Source organism: Schistocerca americana, unplaced genomic scaffold, assembly GCF_021461395.2.
Source record: "Schistocerca americana isolate TAMUIC-IGC-003095 unplaced genomic scaffold, iqSchAmer2.1 HiC_scaffold_15, whole genome shotgun sequence".
Classification (NCBI taxonomy): domain Eukaryota; kingdom Metazoa; phylum Arthropoda; class Insecta; order Orthoptera; family Acrididae; genus Schistocerca; species Schistocerca americana.
Genome location: NW_025725583.1, coordinates 10,397,562 through 10,411,940, shown reverse-complemented (window position 1 = coordinate 10,411,940; position 14,379 = coordinate 10,397,562). Strand labels below are relative to the sequence as shown.

Here is a 14,379-nt window from a genome sequence, read left to right as displayed (position 1 = left end):
GTTATCCTGTTTGAAAACGCCCATTGGAATGCTGTTCATGAATTGTAGCTCGACAGGTCGAATCACCAGACTGACACACAGTTTTGCTGTCACGGTGCGTGGGATAAACACGCGATTCATACGAAACTGCTCCAGGTGTAGGTCCAGGTCACAGACAGGTTGATTGTAGGCTCTCCGCTAGCCTTATTCTAAGCACCACAATAGGGAATGAAAGCTGGTGCCAAGGTCATGGCAGCATAGGGAGCTACCAGGCACTTTCCCAGTTCATCAGGAGCTTTCAATACAGAGGAGAAACTACTGGTGTTTAGCGATCACAGTGACCCCCAGTTATGTGCAGTAACATCAAAACTCGTCAAGATTTCGCCAGTTTGGTAGACAATTTGTTTTTATTTCTAACTCATTGGAAGCAGCTTCTCGCATTGCTCCCGTGTGTCCATTTTAGCTTCATTCAGATTTTGAATCTGAACACGTATTAGGCGTAAATAGATGATTAAGATGTTTAAAATATTAGTAAATGATTAAGACAACGCCGGGAGCTCGGGGAGGCTCACTGCGAACGGTGCTTTTATCTATAGTAAAGTTGCAAAGTCAGATGACTAGAGAAAAGCAGGAAGGCCTGCAGAAGATCATTGGTCGGTACAGTAACTGCCTGTTGACTCTGAACGCAAATAGATTTAAGATATTGCGGACAAATAGAAGTGATACATTACTATTCAGTTACATTTCTGGTGATAAATCTCTGGAAACAGTAACGTCGGAAGCTCCGCGAGGCTATTGTGCAAGCAAAACGGAAGCCAGAGGGATAGATATATTTTCTGTCTCTTTGACAGCAGCTATTCTCAGCTACTCAGTAAACTTACCAAAAGTTCGTTTCACATGGTGGTGTCCACTGGATTGGAATACGCATTTAAGTAGCGTCTCTTCTATCAGTTTTGGGCAATAAATTATCTCCTCTTTACTCTGGTCACCTGCAATGGTAAAGTTTATTTGGATTTCATTGTTGCACGTAACGTATTATGCATTTACTCATAAGTTAAGTTTACAAGTGCATTTTGGGGAAGAAACCTTTGTAAACATTAGGAATCAATCAATTCACGTACGGTGCGCCACATAATAGAGATTTATTCAAACGATAAGAAAATAATTGTTTCCTACAACGATTCAGGATTGGAATAAATTATTAACGGCTGAGAGAATCAGACTGACAAGCAATTAAGTCAGTAACTTGCCTTCATTGTTCTCTGAAAGGGACGAGACATTTTTTGTAGTTGAATATAGCAGGATTGACGTCGCTGATAATGCCAGTATTACATGGCCACTATCTCAGGTTCGTAACAGGTTCTTCATCTCAAATGTTTGATGAAATAACTCAAGGACTCAGGCCACGAATGAAAGGTGTATACTGACGCAAATCTTCCTTGAATTAAAACTGTACGCCTAACTGATGCATAAACAATAATTTTGCGTTTCGCGCGTACAGTTTAGCCAACAGTTCTCGTGTTTGGCTGTCGTCATTAATTAGCACTGCTTGTATCTAATGTTTTCCGCGTCCGTCAGATGTCATGAGGCGTTTCACTATTCATTTGTTCCCTTGTATAGTGTTCAACACGCCCAATAGATGTCATCTGCGTATGTCGGTTACCTCTTCTTGTGTTTAGTGTTCGTCCAGCAGATGTCAGCTGCTGCTTCTTTCGAGACAGTCACGGTTGCTATGGTAACAGAGTCGGTAAACAAATATAGTACGCAGTCGCAACTTGTTAATATACGTTTGTGCGTATGGCATTGTTCAGTGTGTATAGGACGAACGACAGACGCTGCGGTGACGGTATGGAGAAAACGATGTGGGAAGATAAAGAAGTTAAATTTGATCTGCCTTTAAAGTAAGTGCACTTCCAAAATCATTATATTTTAAATTATATCAGCTGTAATCATTGAATTATTAACTGTTAGCCAATTTTGCTGTCGTAATAATTACAGGAATTGCAATTTTACTTGTTGAATACAAAATGTTATCCCAGAAATAACAACTAGCGAATTGTGTAATGTTAGGAATACTAAATTAGTAGCACAAAGGCTAACGTCCGCTAAAGAAATCGAATTTAGTTGTTTTAAAAATATATTTCATCAAAATATTACAGGAATTAAAGGTAAAGTCGGTGAATTCCTAATAGATCTTGGCACTGACCTCTCGGAGCATCAATTACATAGGAAAGACATAATAACGTTCCTTTGGAGTGTTACATCTTATCTGATTTCTGTTTAAGGAACTCGTTTAGAAGGAAAGAGTCGTGATTTCTACCCAATGTAATGTGTCATTCAAAAGAATTAACATATCAAAACACTGTACCATAAAGACCAAATAATTGAAATTTTTGTTTTACCACAGGCCTCTACAGACTACTTCGTTTTTCTTTCCCTACATTAAACTGTGCTGGGCTAATTGTTTTAGAAATACATGAAGTTGATGTTGCGTGAGGTGCAAGCATAAACTTTCTCACTGATGCTCCAGAGAAAAGAGTGTTAACAGACTTACTTGAATCTTATAAACTGGCACAGACCACGTACATTCCAATTACACTTCAGGAAAACAGTAGCAACATAGAAAATAACTTCATATATTGTTCTTTAGTGGATGAGTGCAGTGTTAAAAAAAAAACAGTAATGGCCTGTCAGATCATGCAGAGATAGAATACTGAAAGGAATCAAGGCAGAGGCATATCTCAAAGCAGTAAACAAAATATGTGGAGATATTATGAGTTCCCTTGTAATGCAGACATTTGAAGCCAATGTAGAAGGGAAAACTTGCCAAGCAGCCTTCAATACAGACAACTTGAATGACAAATATAATATATTTCTTCAAATCTGTATCAATTTCATTGAAATCTTGTCCTTTAAAAAATTGCAAGCAGATATGCATTACTAATAAGCAACCAACTTGGATAACTAAAGACATTAGAATATCACGTAGGAGGAAATGGAAGCTGTATCATAACATGATGAACAGTCAGATCCTGGTTACAAATGCTGAAGAACTCATCAAACAGGCCAAAATAATGCAGAACTTCAAGAGGATAGCAAAATTAAAAATATGTGGGTAATTGTGAAACAGTTATCAGGATAGAATGTGGGTGCTCAGTTTATTACACTTCTCTTGTGTAAAAATGAAACTGTTATTGATCCACCAGATTTGCATAAAATATTTAATAACCATTCCCTGTCAATAGCTGACAAGTTCAATCAAATTTGAGTGATACAGGTGAATATGCAGAACTCCTGAAAGCTGGTGTTCTGAGACTATTGTATCAATTAGAATCATGAAGATCAGTGTACTACATATTAGTTCTATAGTCTATCACCCTTGCAAAAATGGCTCTGAGCACTATGGGACTTAACTCACCCGTGCAATATGTCTTTCAGATGTGGTCAGTTTCCCAAGTGACTGAAATGCTTGTTAGTGAAACCACATTGTAAAGGATGAAAGATGTCATTTAAACAGTTTCTGTGCTATCAGTGTTTTTGAAAAAGTAATGTATAAGAGAGTAGTGCCATATCTCAGTACACATAAATTACTGTCAGACAAGTAGTTTGGCTTCAGGAAAGGAGTATCAGTGAAGAATGCAATTTATGCTTTTGTGTGTGAGGCACCAGCAGGGCTAAACAATAGGTTGAGGACAATAAGTATTTTCTTTGATTCATCAAAAAACATTTGGTTGAGTGGACCATGCAGTACTTTTCCATAGCTTGAAACATTATGGGATTGGTGAAAATTCTCAAAGTGATTTACTTCATATTTGGAATGTAGGAAGCAGAAGGTCAACAAGTAGTGAAGAAGTTTAAATCCGACAGGGGGATGCCACAGGGCTTTGTTCTGGGTCCATCACTTATCTTGATGAATGTCAATGACCTGCTGCTAAACTTGGCAGACAGCATAAAAAAAATCTCTCTGTGGGTGCCTCAAGCATTATTATAACAAGGTAGTCAGTAAAATGAGCACATGGCTTTCAGAGAACAGATTAACATTCAACTGCAACAAAATGTAATGCATACAGTTACTGACGCAGAACTCTTGCCAAAGTAAAATTTCACTGCCCCAAATTGGTCAGGCACGCAGTGAAGAAACTGAGTACTGCTATTTTCACTATAAAAATAATCTCCACTGGCTCTGACTCTGAAATGTGAATGTTTGTTTGCTTTGCATACTTTCACACTATTATTTTGTGTGGTGTTATATTTTGTGGCACTTCTGTGCACACTTAGCCCAGAAAAGGGTGACCAAACAGATCTGCAGTGCCAGTTTGTGAACTTTATGTAGATTGTGGTTCAAGTATCTCAGAATTGTAGCTCTGCCATCCTCATGCATTTATTCCATGATGAGATTTGTTGTTGACAGTATTGACTCATTCTAAAGACACTGCAACATTTATTCAGTGAACATTAGATGTATAAAACAATATACATTTGGATTAAACTTCTTAAGCATTGAATAGAAAGGTGTACACTATTCACCAGGTTCCATTTTTGATATGGTTCTGCAGAATTGAAAAAAGTTGAGTGATTAACCCAAAGTATTCAGATCCAAGTTGAAACATTTTCTTGTGGCACATTCCTTATGTTATGTACAGGAGGTCTTCACAGCAGTTCAGAACTCCTCACTGTAATGTGTTATTTACTCACTGACAATTTTCTGTGTTTTAATAAATCTTTAATTAAATGTTAAAAATTTTCTGGTAAGCATTCTATAAAGTATGTAACCAAGCAGCTTTGGCTCACATGGTCTCACAGAAACTGATTAAGACGTATTTCAAAGGTTTCTTTCAAACCATAAGGTTTCCCTCATTGTTTTTTCCTTTGAACTACACTCGTAAGACAAAAAACAACACACAACGAAAGAAATCTCCAAATGAAATGAACAGCAATAGATGTGTGTACATGCACAGAAAAAAAGATTACTATTTCAGAAAAATTGAATGATTTATTCAAGAGAAAGACTGTGACAAATTGTGCAAGTCAATAATGTGTTGGTCCATCTCTGGCCCTTGTGCAAGCAGTTATTCTTTGCAGTACATCCCACAGTTGTCCAAGGCATCTCCAGACACATCACTGAAGACAATTCTTATCCAGCTAAAGAGATTCCATGCCAAAGATGTGCCTGGAGATGCCCAACCTGACAGTCACCCACCATATGGCCCGACAACCAGGAGTGAAGGTCTGGGGTGCCATTTCTTTCCATAGCAGGACCCACTTGATTGTCATTCATGGCACCCCTGCAGCACAGCATTACATCAACAACAGTCTACACCCCATTTTGTTGCTCTCCATGGCAAATCATCCTGGGCCGACATTTCAGCAAGATAATGCCCACCCACCTACAGCGAGAGTTTCTGCTGCTTGTCTTTGACCTTGTCAAAACCTACCTCGGCCAGCAAGGTTGCTGGGTCTCTCACAAATTGAAAACATTTGGAACATTATGGGCAGGACCCTCCAACCAGCTTGTGATTTTTATGATCTGAAATGACAATTTGGACAGAATTTGGCACAATATTCCTTAGGAGGACACCCAACAGCTCTATAAATCAGTGACAAGCTGAATAACTGCTTGCATAAAGGCCAGAGGTGACCAGTGTGCCACTGACTTGCACAATTTGTGAAGCTCTTTCTCTTGAATAAATCATCCAATTTTTCTGAAACTGCAGTCATTTGTCTGTCGGTATAGTACATCACATCTGCCGATTCTGTCCCTTTTGGATAATTCCTTAATGGTGCATTTTTTTTTTTTTTTTTTCCTTTCCTTGGAGTGTATATAGCAGTCAAGTAGAGTACAGAACCATGTTTAGTAATATACATGACTCACAGTGTGAAACTCATTTGATTAGACAGGAAATACTGTCCTGTCTTATATCTAGAATGAGCACTTTAAACATTAACTGACTGTTGTAATCCTTCTTTTGTGTAGATCATTAACAATTTTATGAAAGGAAAATTCGGTCAAGGAACCTAATAAATTATCAAAGAGAATTGCTGGCAAGTTCTTACCCCCAGGAAGCAAAATGTATGGTATTGCTGATTAACACACTCAAAAGTAAAACAGACCCATACCACGCTTTCAGAACGAATCGCCCCATTGTATGAGATAAAGCAGATATAGATTGGTGAAGGTTAAAATGGGAGGACAGGGCACTCATGTTTCATGATGAGGGTGGACAAGATGAAAGAGGGAGGCCTCGGAGAGAGTTGGTCTCATTGTTCATCTAATTTTTCTGAAATTGCTATCATTTGTGATGCATCAATTTTTTTTTTTTTTTTTTTTTTTTTTTTTTTTTTTTTTTTTTTTTTTTTGTCTTGGAGTGTATATAGCACTCAACTATAGTACACTGTGCAGTGTCCATGTGGTACCCAGTATTACAAACAAAATTATTTTTAAAGTGGAATTCTCTGCCCCCATTGGATAGAGTGGTCCAAAATTAATCTCATGCAGTATTCGGTTTAGCAATATGTGTTAACAGGAACAGGAAAACATGAAGAATAACCAATATTGCAGCAGCGACTGTGGAGCACTGGTACATGGCGGTGACAGTCAGTGCAGGACAGGGCAGCACATGAGATGGGACAAGTTGTTCTTGTTTTACTGTCCCTGTTAATACATATTGCTAAAACAAATATTGCACTAGATTATTTTGGGGCTAAAGAATGGACATGTAAGATTTGGCTGTAAAAATAATTTTGTTTCTAACAAGAAACAAACTGGCACTTCTTGTTGATACTGGATGTTGCACAAAAGACACGATGAGCAGTATTTATTTGTACTGACTCCACCTACACATTGCACAAATGAAGCCAAAACACCAGGGAAAATGTGCCTGACAACTCCTAGGAGAGACACCCAATGTATACATGTTTGTGTAAATTTATTATGACTTTTTTTTGTCCCAAATTCTTAACTGCACTATTCACCTCTCTACTCCCTAATTTATCTTTACTTCTCATTCTGTCCTTATCTCTTTACTGAAGCTCACTCAGTGCTTCCTGGTGTATTATCTCCAGCCTACTGTCCATGACACTACCCCCTTCAACTCTGTCTACCCTCATCCTAAGTACAGGTGGGTCACTCTCATTGTGGGGTCTGACTGAGCTACCCATCCTGTTTAACCTTTCGCAACTTATCCCTTTTTCCTTTGCTACAAAGGAATTATTAAGTTCAAATATTGGGCAGTCTGTCTCTTTTACTTTTATGTGTGTGTATTGATAGTACTAAAGCATCAACAATAACTATTATACTGTCCCACAGTAGAAAGCACTTCTCTACACTTTAATACTGGAATAAAATTAAAAGGTAATGGATGCATGAGCCTCACCAGAGTACACAATTGCAGTGCATCTCCTCTTGCTACCTTTCCCCTGCACTTACTTAGTACTACACTTCTGTCTCTTACATTTCTTTTCTTTTGATAGAAATACACATGAATAAAGTATTTTCGGATTGTCGAGCACCAGGCTATTGCTCTAGGGTGACAAAAAAGGAAACTGTTGAATGGGAGGGGTGGAAGGCTAGAAAAAAGGGGGAAGCAGGTTACTCAGAACCCAGGTTAAAAGGGACCCATGAGGTATAAGAAGGAATTGTGCCATAGTACCATCAGGCTTATTGCACAGCTCTTGTAAGCAATTGTGCAAAGCAATGCCATAAAGACTCAGTAACTAGGTATCCTGGTGCAAGAACAAGTGTTCAGTAACATTACAGCGCTGGCAGGGCTGCTGATGGCACTGACATGGCAGGAAAGCTTGAGCAAATGTCACAGTAGCCCAATTACACCTGGTGCCTCAGACCTGTTATGACTCAGAGGCCAGGAGCACTGCCATTTCAGAAACACTAGCCGACTAGACTTCTATATAGGTTGTTGTTGTGGTCTTCAGTCCAAAGACATGTTTGATGCATGTCTCCATGCTACTCTATCCTGCACAAGTCTCTTCATCTCCGAATAACTACCCCAACTGACATCCTTCTAAATCTGCTTATTGTATTGATCTCTTGGTCTCCCTCTTCAATTTTTACCCCCACCCCCTCACCTACACTTCCCTCCAGCACTAAATTGGTGATCCTTTGATGTCCAAGAACGTGTACTATTGACCAATCCCTTCTTTTAGTCAAGTTGAGCCACAAATTTCCTGTCTTGCCACATTAATTTAATTTGGCATAATTTCCATGTACATTCACATTCCAACAGAAGAAGCCATCAACATCATAGGAAGCAATCTCCAACTACAAGAAAACATACAACAGGTAGCAGCTGTATTGAAGCTCATAACAGAGCAAAACTACTTCATATTCAACAACAAATTTTACTCTGAACAAGAAGGACTACCTATGGAATCCCCAAACAGTAACTCTCTAGCTGACATTTTCATCAACCAGATAGAAAATCAGTTCTTCCACAAAATAGTAAAACCAAAGCAGTACAAAATTAAATATTAGTACAGATATGTAGATGGTATAATTTGCCTAAACAATGAATCACAGTCTCATATAAAACAGCTTCATGAGGACATAAACTCCATTCACACACAAATGCAATTCACCGTTGAAACACAAACAGGTGAAAACCTCTTTTTCTTAGATCTCACCATTCACAATAGAAACAACAAACATGAATTCACAATTTATAGGAAACCCACAATCACCAGCACTATCATTCATAACCAATCGAATCATGCCATAACTCAGAAAGAAGCCAGCTTCAGATATTTACTGCACAGACTGAACAAAACACTCATGAACAAAATTATTACACAGAAGAACTGAATAAATAAAACAAACTGCACAAGAGAATGGGTATGATACAAAGACTGTAGGTAAAATAAACAACAAAATACAAAAACAGGCAACACGTAATCACAAAATGTACACACACACACACATGTATACACAACACAAGTCACAACAGGTCAATAGACACTAAACAATAAATGGCACTTAATGACTTACAACAACAAAGTTACACACAAGGTGGGAAATATACTAAAGACACAAGGACTTAACATAGCATACACAATACTGAAGAGACCTGGAAGAAATACAACCAACACTGACAAATACAGCCAAGCTGGTATATATCAACTAACTTGCAACTGCTGTCAGTCTGTATATGTGGGTCAAACATGCTGGAATTTTAGAGCCAGATATACAGAACACTTCAGAGCACTGAAAAGCAATAGCTCACCCTCAATATTTGCAGATCACCTAATAGTACATGATCACCATCCACTAAACATTGAAACCAACTTAAAACTCCTTAAAACAAGTAAAAGCCTCTACCAAGAATTAACAATAGAAGAAAACTGCCGCATCCAAAAATCAATAGCCAAGGTAATCACTTTGCAATAATACCCTCTTTGCCACAATAGAAGAACTATATAAATAACACACAGACCAGAACTGCATGTGATCAGCCTCCAAAATTAAATTCCTTTCTCTCTCTCTCTCTCCCTCTCTCTCTCTCTCTCCCTCTCTCTCTCTCTCTCTCTCTCTCCCCACCCCTCTCCCCCCCTCCATCTCTCCCTCTCTCCTCCTCCCCCCTTCCTCTCTGTCTTGGAATAGCACACATACACACACACACACACACACACACACACACACACACACACACACACACACACAGACTCATACACTAAACACCATCAAAACTTCAAATCCAATACCACATCCCAAACAAACATGTCACAAAACAAATGAACACTACACAGCCACAATAACACTTAATGGTGGCAAAAACTCTGTACTTGGTGAATAAATCATAAAAAATGCATGTGTATTGACAAAAGCACAAGAAATGAGTGTGTTACCTCAACACAGACAAAGTAAAAACACCATAACATTAAAAACTGCAAGTAACATGCTAATTAATACAATACATAGTATTCTGTCAGAAATTCATAATAAATGGAAAAATAAAATAATGTTTTGCTGTTTGTAGATGAAAAGCTGTAGAATGTGCTACTAGCATAAATGTTCATAGCCTCATGTGAGGTATGTAAGCAAGTGCATACATCCATTTTTTTCCAAGTGTACCACAAAACTAGAACCTTTAGACATATTTGTAAATAAGCAACATAGAATGCTTTAACACAGTGATACATGTCTCAACTCTGTACTGTATGCTAACCAATGTAAAACATTTGACAATAATCACTCATTTCACAAATTTAATTATTATTACTAAAAGTTTCTTTAAAGGTAACATGTAACAACAATTTTGCAGAAGGAAAGTAAACAAATAAACCCACTGAAGATAGTCCAAAAAGTGTTGAAACATGTATGGGTGAAAACAAAACTACAGAAATGTTTTGCATAAGGCAAAATTCCTCTCCAATCTTCTCTTCTTGTCTAAACTGTTTATTGTCCATGTTTCACTTCCATATGTGGCTAGACTCCAGACAAATACCTTCAGAAAAGACTGCCTAACACTTAAGTATATATCCAATGTTTACAACTTTCTCTTCTTCAAAAACACTGTTCATGATATTGCCAGTCTACATTTTATATCCTCTGTACTTCAGGCATCATCATTTATTTTGCTGCCCAAATAGCTAGTGAAACCTGTCTACTACTTAAAGTGTCTCATTTCCTAACCTAATTCCCTCAGCATCACCTGATTTAATTCAACTACATTCCATTACCCTCATCTTACTGTTGTTGATGTTCATCTTATATCCCCCTTTCAAGACACTAACCATTCATTTCAACTGCTTGTCCAAGTCTCTGACAGTATTACAGTGCCGTTGGCAAACCTCAAGATGTTTACTTCTTTTCCCTGAATTTTAATTACTATTCCAATTTTTTTCTTTGGTTTCCTTTACTGCTTACTCTATGTTCAGATTGAATAACATTGTAGGTGGGTTACAAACCTGCCTCAACCACTGCTGCCCTTTCATGCCCTTCAGCTCTTATAGCTACCATCTGGTTTGTATACAAGTTGTAAATAGTCTCTCGTTTCCTGTATTTTACCTCTGCTACCTTCAGAATTTCAAAGTGAGTTTTCGAATCAACATTGTCAAAAGCTTTCTCTAAGTCTACAGATGCTGTAAATGTAGGTTGGCCTTTCCTTAACCTGCTTTTAAGATAAGTTGTAGGGTCAGTATTGCCTTGCGTTTTCCTACATTTATCTGAAATCCAAACTGAGTTGCTCTGAGGTTTGCTTCTACCAGTGTTTTCATTCTTCTGTAGAGAATGTGTGTTAAGTATTTTGCGACTATGGCTTATTAAACTGATAGTTCAGTAATTTTTGCACCTGTCAGCATCGGCTTTCTTTGGAATTGGAAGTATTACATTCTTTTTGAAGGCTATCAGTAATTGTGATAGAATGTCATCTGCCCCAGAGGCCTTGTTCAACTTAGATCTTTAAGTGTTCTATCAAATTTTTCTTGCAGTGTCATTTCTCCAATATCATCTTCATCTATGTCCTCTTCCATTTCTATAAATTGCCTTCAAGTTCATCTTCCTTGAATAGACTCTCTATATACACCTTCCACCCTTTAGCTTCTCTTCTTTGCTTAAGGTTGGTTTTCCATCTGAGCTTTTGATATTCATATAGCTGCTTCTCATTTCTCCAAAGGCCACTTCAGTTTTCCTGTAGGCAGTATCTATCTTTCCCCTAGAGAAATATGCTTCTGAATCCTTACATTTGTCCTCTAGCCATTCCTGCTTAGCCATTTTGCACTTCCTGTCAATCTCACTTTTAAATGTCTGTATTCCCTTTCACCTGTTTCATTTGCTGCATATCAGTTAAATTCAATATCTCCTGTGTTATCCAAGGATTTCTACTAGGTCTTGTCTTTTTAACTATTTGATCCTCTGTTCCATTTGAAAGAAACACTTGCAGTTTAAGGCAGATAGTAGCAAACAAAAAAATGAAATGATCGTGTGGCATTGATAGCTGGGAGGCCACATCCAGGGAAGTTTGGCACTGAGTTGCAAGTCTTATTGCAGGTGATGCCACATTGGGTGACTTAAGTGTCTGTGAGGATGAGGGATGATGAGGACAGCACAATACCCAGTCCACAAGTGGAGAACATTCCAAACCCAGTCGGGAATCAAACCCGGGCCTGCTGCATGGTAGGCAAATGCTTTAACCACTCAGCTAAGCAGGCAGACAGTAGCAAAGAGAAAACAATGAATCTAATAAATTATCATACATGATCTTTCTTATCTGGAAACCCTTATGAGATATACAGGTAAAAACCTATGAGCCTATAGACACTGTGTGATGAAAAGTATCCCAACACCAGGCTAAAAAAGACTTACAAGTTTGTGGTGCCCTCCATCAGTAATGCTGGAATTCAATATGGTGTTGCCCCACCCTTAGCCTTGATGACAGCTTCCACTCTCACAGACATACATTCAGTCAGGTGCTGGAAGTTTTCTTGGGGAATGGTAACCCATTCTTCACAGTGTGCTGCACTGAGGAGAAGTATTGACGTTGGTCCATGAGGCCTGGCACAAGGTCGGCATTCCAAAACATCCCAAAGGTGTTTTACAGGATTCAGGTCAGGACTCTGTGCAGGCCAGTCCATTACAGGGATGTTATTGTCATGTAACCACTCCACCACAGGCCGTCCATTATGAAGAGGTGCTTGATCGTGTTGAAAGATACAACTGCCATCCATGAATTGCTCTTCAACAGCAGGAAGCAAGAAGGTGAGGTAAACATCAATGTACGCCTGTGCTGTGATAGTGCCACACAAAACAACAAGGGGTGCAAGCCTCCTCCATGAAAAACACAGCCACACCATAACACCACTGAATTTTACTGTTGGCACTACACAAGCCAGCAGATGACGTTCACTGGGCATTCGCCATACCCACACCCTGCCATCGTATTGTCACATTGTGTACCATAATTTGTAACTCCACACAACATTTTTCCACTATTCAGTTGGCCAATGTTTATGCTCTTTACACCAAGCGAGGTGTCGTTTGTCATTTACCAGCATGACGTGTGGCTTATGAGCAGCCACTCGACCATGAAATCCAACTTTTCTCACCTCCCACCTAACTGTCATAGTACTTGCAGTGGATCCGGATGCAGTTTGGAATTCCTGTGTGATGGTCTGGATAGAAGTCTGCCTATTACACATTATGACCCTCTTCAACTGTCGGCGGTCTCTGTCAGTCAAGAGACGAGGTCAGCCTGTACGCTTTTGTGCTGTATGTGTCCCTTCACGTTTCCTCTTCACTATTACGTAGGAAACAGTGGACCTAGGGATGTTAGGAGTGTGGAAATCTCACATACAGACGTATGATGCAAGTGACACCCAATCACCTGACCATGTTCGAAATCCGTGAGTTCCACGGAGCACCCCATTCTGCTCTCTCATGATGTTTAATGACTACTGAGGTTGCTGATATGGAGTACCTGGCAGTAGATAGCAGCACAATGCACCTAATATGAAAAACATATGTTTTTGGGGGTGTCCGGATACTTTTGATCACATAGTGTACCTTCATTTGCTGTCCCAAATCTTAGTATAGTCATGTTTATGAAATATGGCGTGCTGCAGTACACTATATAGATGTAGAAATAATAGTATGCCTATACACAAAAACTGATCAATATGACATGCATGAGTAGGTGCTTCAGAAATCTCGCTGGCATATATTATACATTGCTGCTGCTAAAATACAGGACCAAAGGAGAAACAATTTATGCTACATTGTATACACATTCTCTAGAGCCAAAACAATTACCTTTATAAAAACTGTTGTGTGTATTTCCTCAGTGTTAGCCGGCGTCATGTAGGGGCATAGGTTTATGTGTGTGAGTGTGTTTGTGTACTTTTTTCTAGTTCATAAAATAATTACTTTGAACGCTAGCAAGGTCTCTTCCTTTTCGTGTGTCTCTACAGACAACTTAATGCTTCTGCTTTTCTGTGAGTGGTCTCCTTTAATGCAAAAGTATTTACCCTCTACTAGAACTTCTCTACAAAATTTTCCTTAGTATTACAAGTTTTTATCCATATGTATGGAAGCGTAATTAATACTTCTTACAGCTGTGTAAATTTAATACTAACTTGACAATTGCAAATAAATTATACAATAGGTGATTTGTGCTTCACATGATAAATAATGGTAAAGACTAGATTATAATTAAAATAAATAGTTGGTGGAGGTCATTAGTTAGTGTGTTACATGGGCCATCTTAATGGTTCTTTGTTATGATTTCATATAAAAGATCAAAATATTTGCCACAGAGGTTGAAAATACTACTTCAGTTGTAAGGTACTTTTTATTTAAAACATGACCGGTTTCAAACTCTTGTATACCCATCATCAGATGTTGTAACAGCACAAAGTTACAACACCTGCTGATGGGCATATAAGAGCCTGAAACTG

The 14,379-nt window shown here is 38.5% G+C and overlaps 1 protein-coding gene across 2 annotated transcripts in view; it reads left to right on the top strand.

Moving 5' to 3' along the window:
• Positions 1-1,656: 1,656 nt before the first annotated feature.
• Positions 1,657-14,379, top strand: part of LOC124569468 (Bardet-Biedl syndrome 5 protein homolog) — an 87,213-nt gene continuing 74,490 nt past the window's right edge. For both annotated transcript variants that reach the window (XM_047131082.1, XM_047131081.1), the window contains exon 1: positions 1,657-1,880. In XM_047131082.1, the coding sequence (XP_046987038.1) occupies positions 1,777-1,880 (104 nt within the window). In that variant the 5' untranslated portion in view covers positions 1,657-1,776. The remainder of the gene's footprint in view (positions 1,881-14,379) is intronic.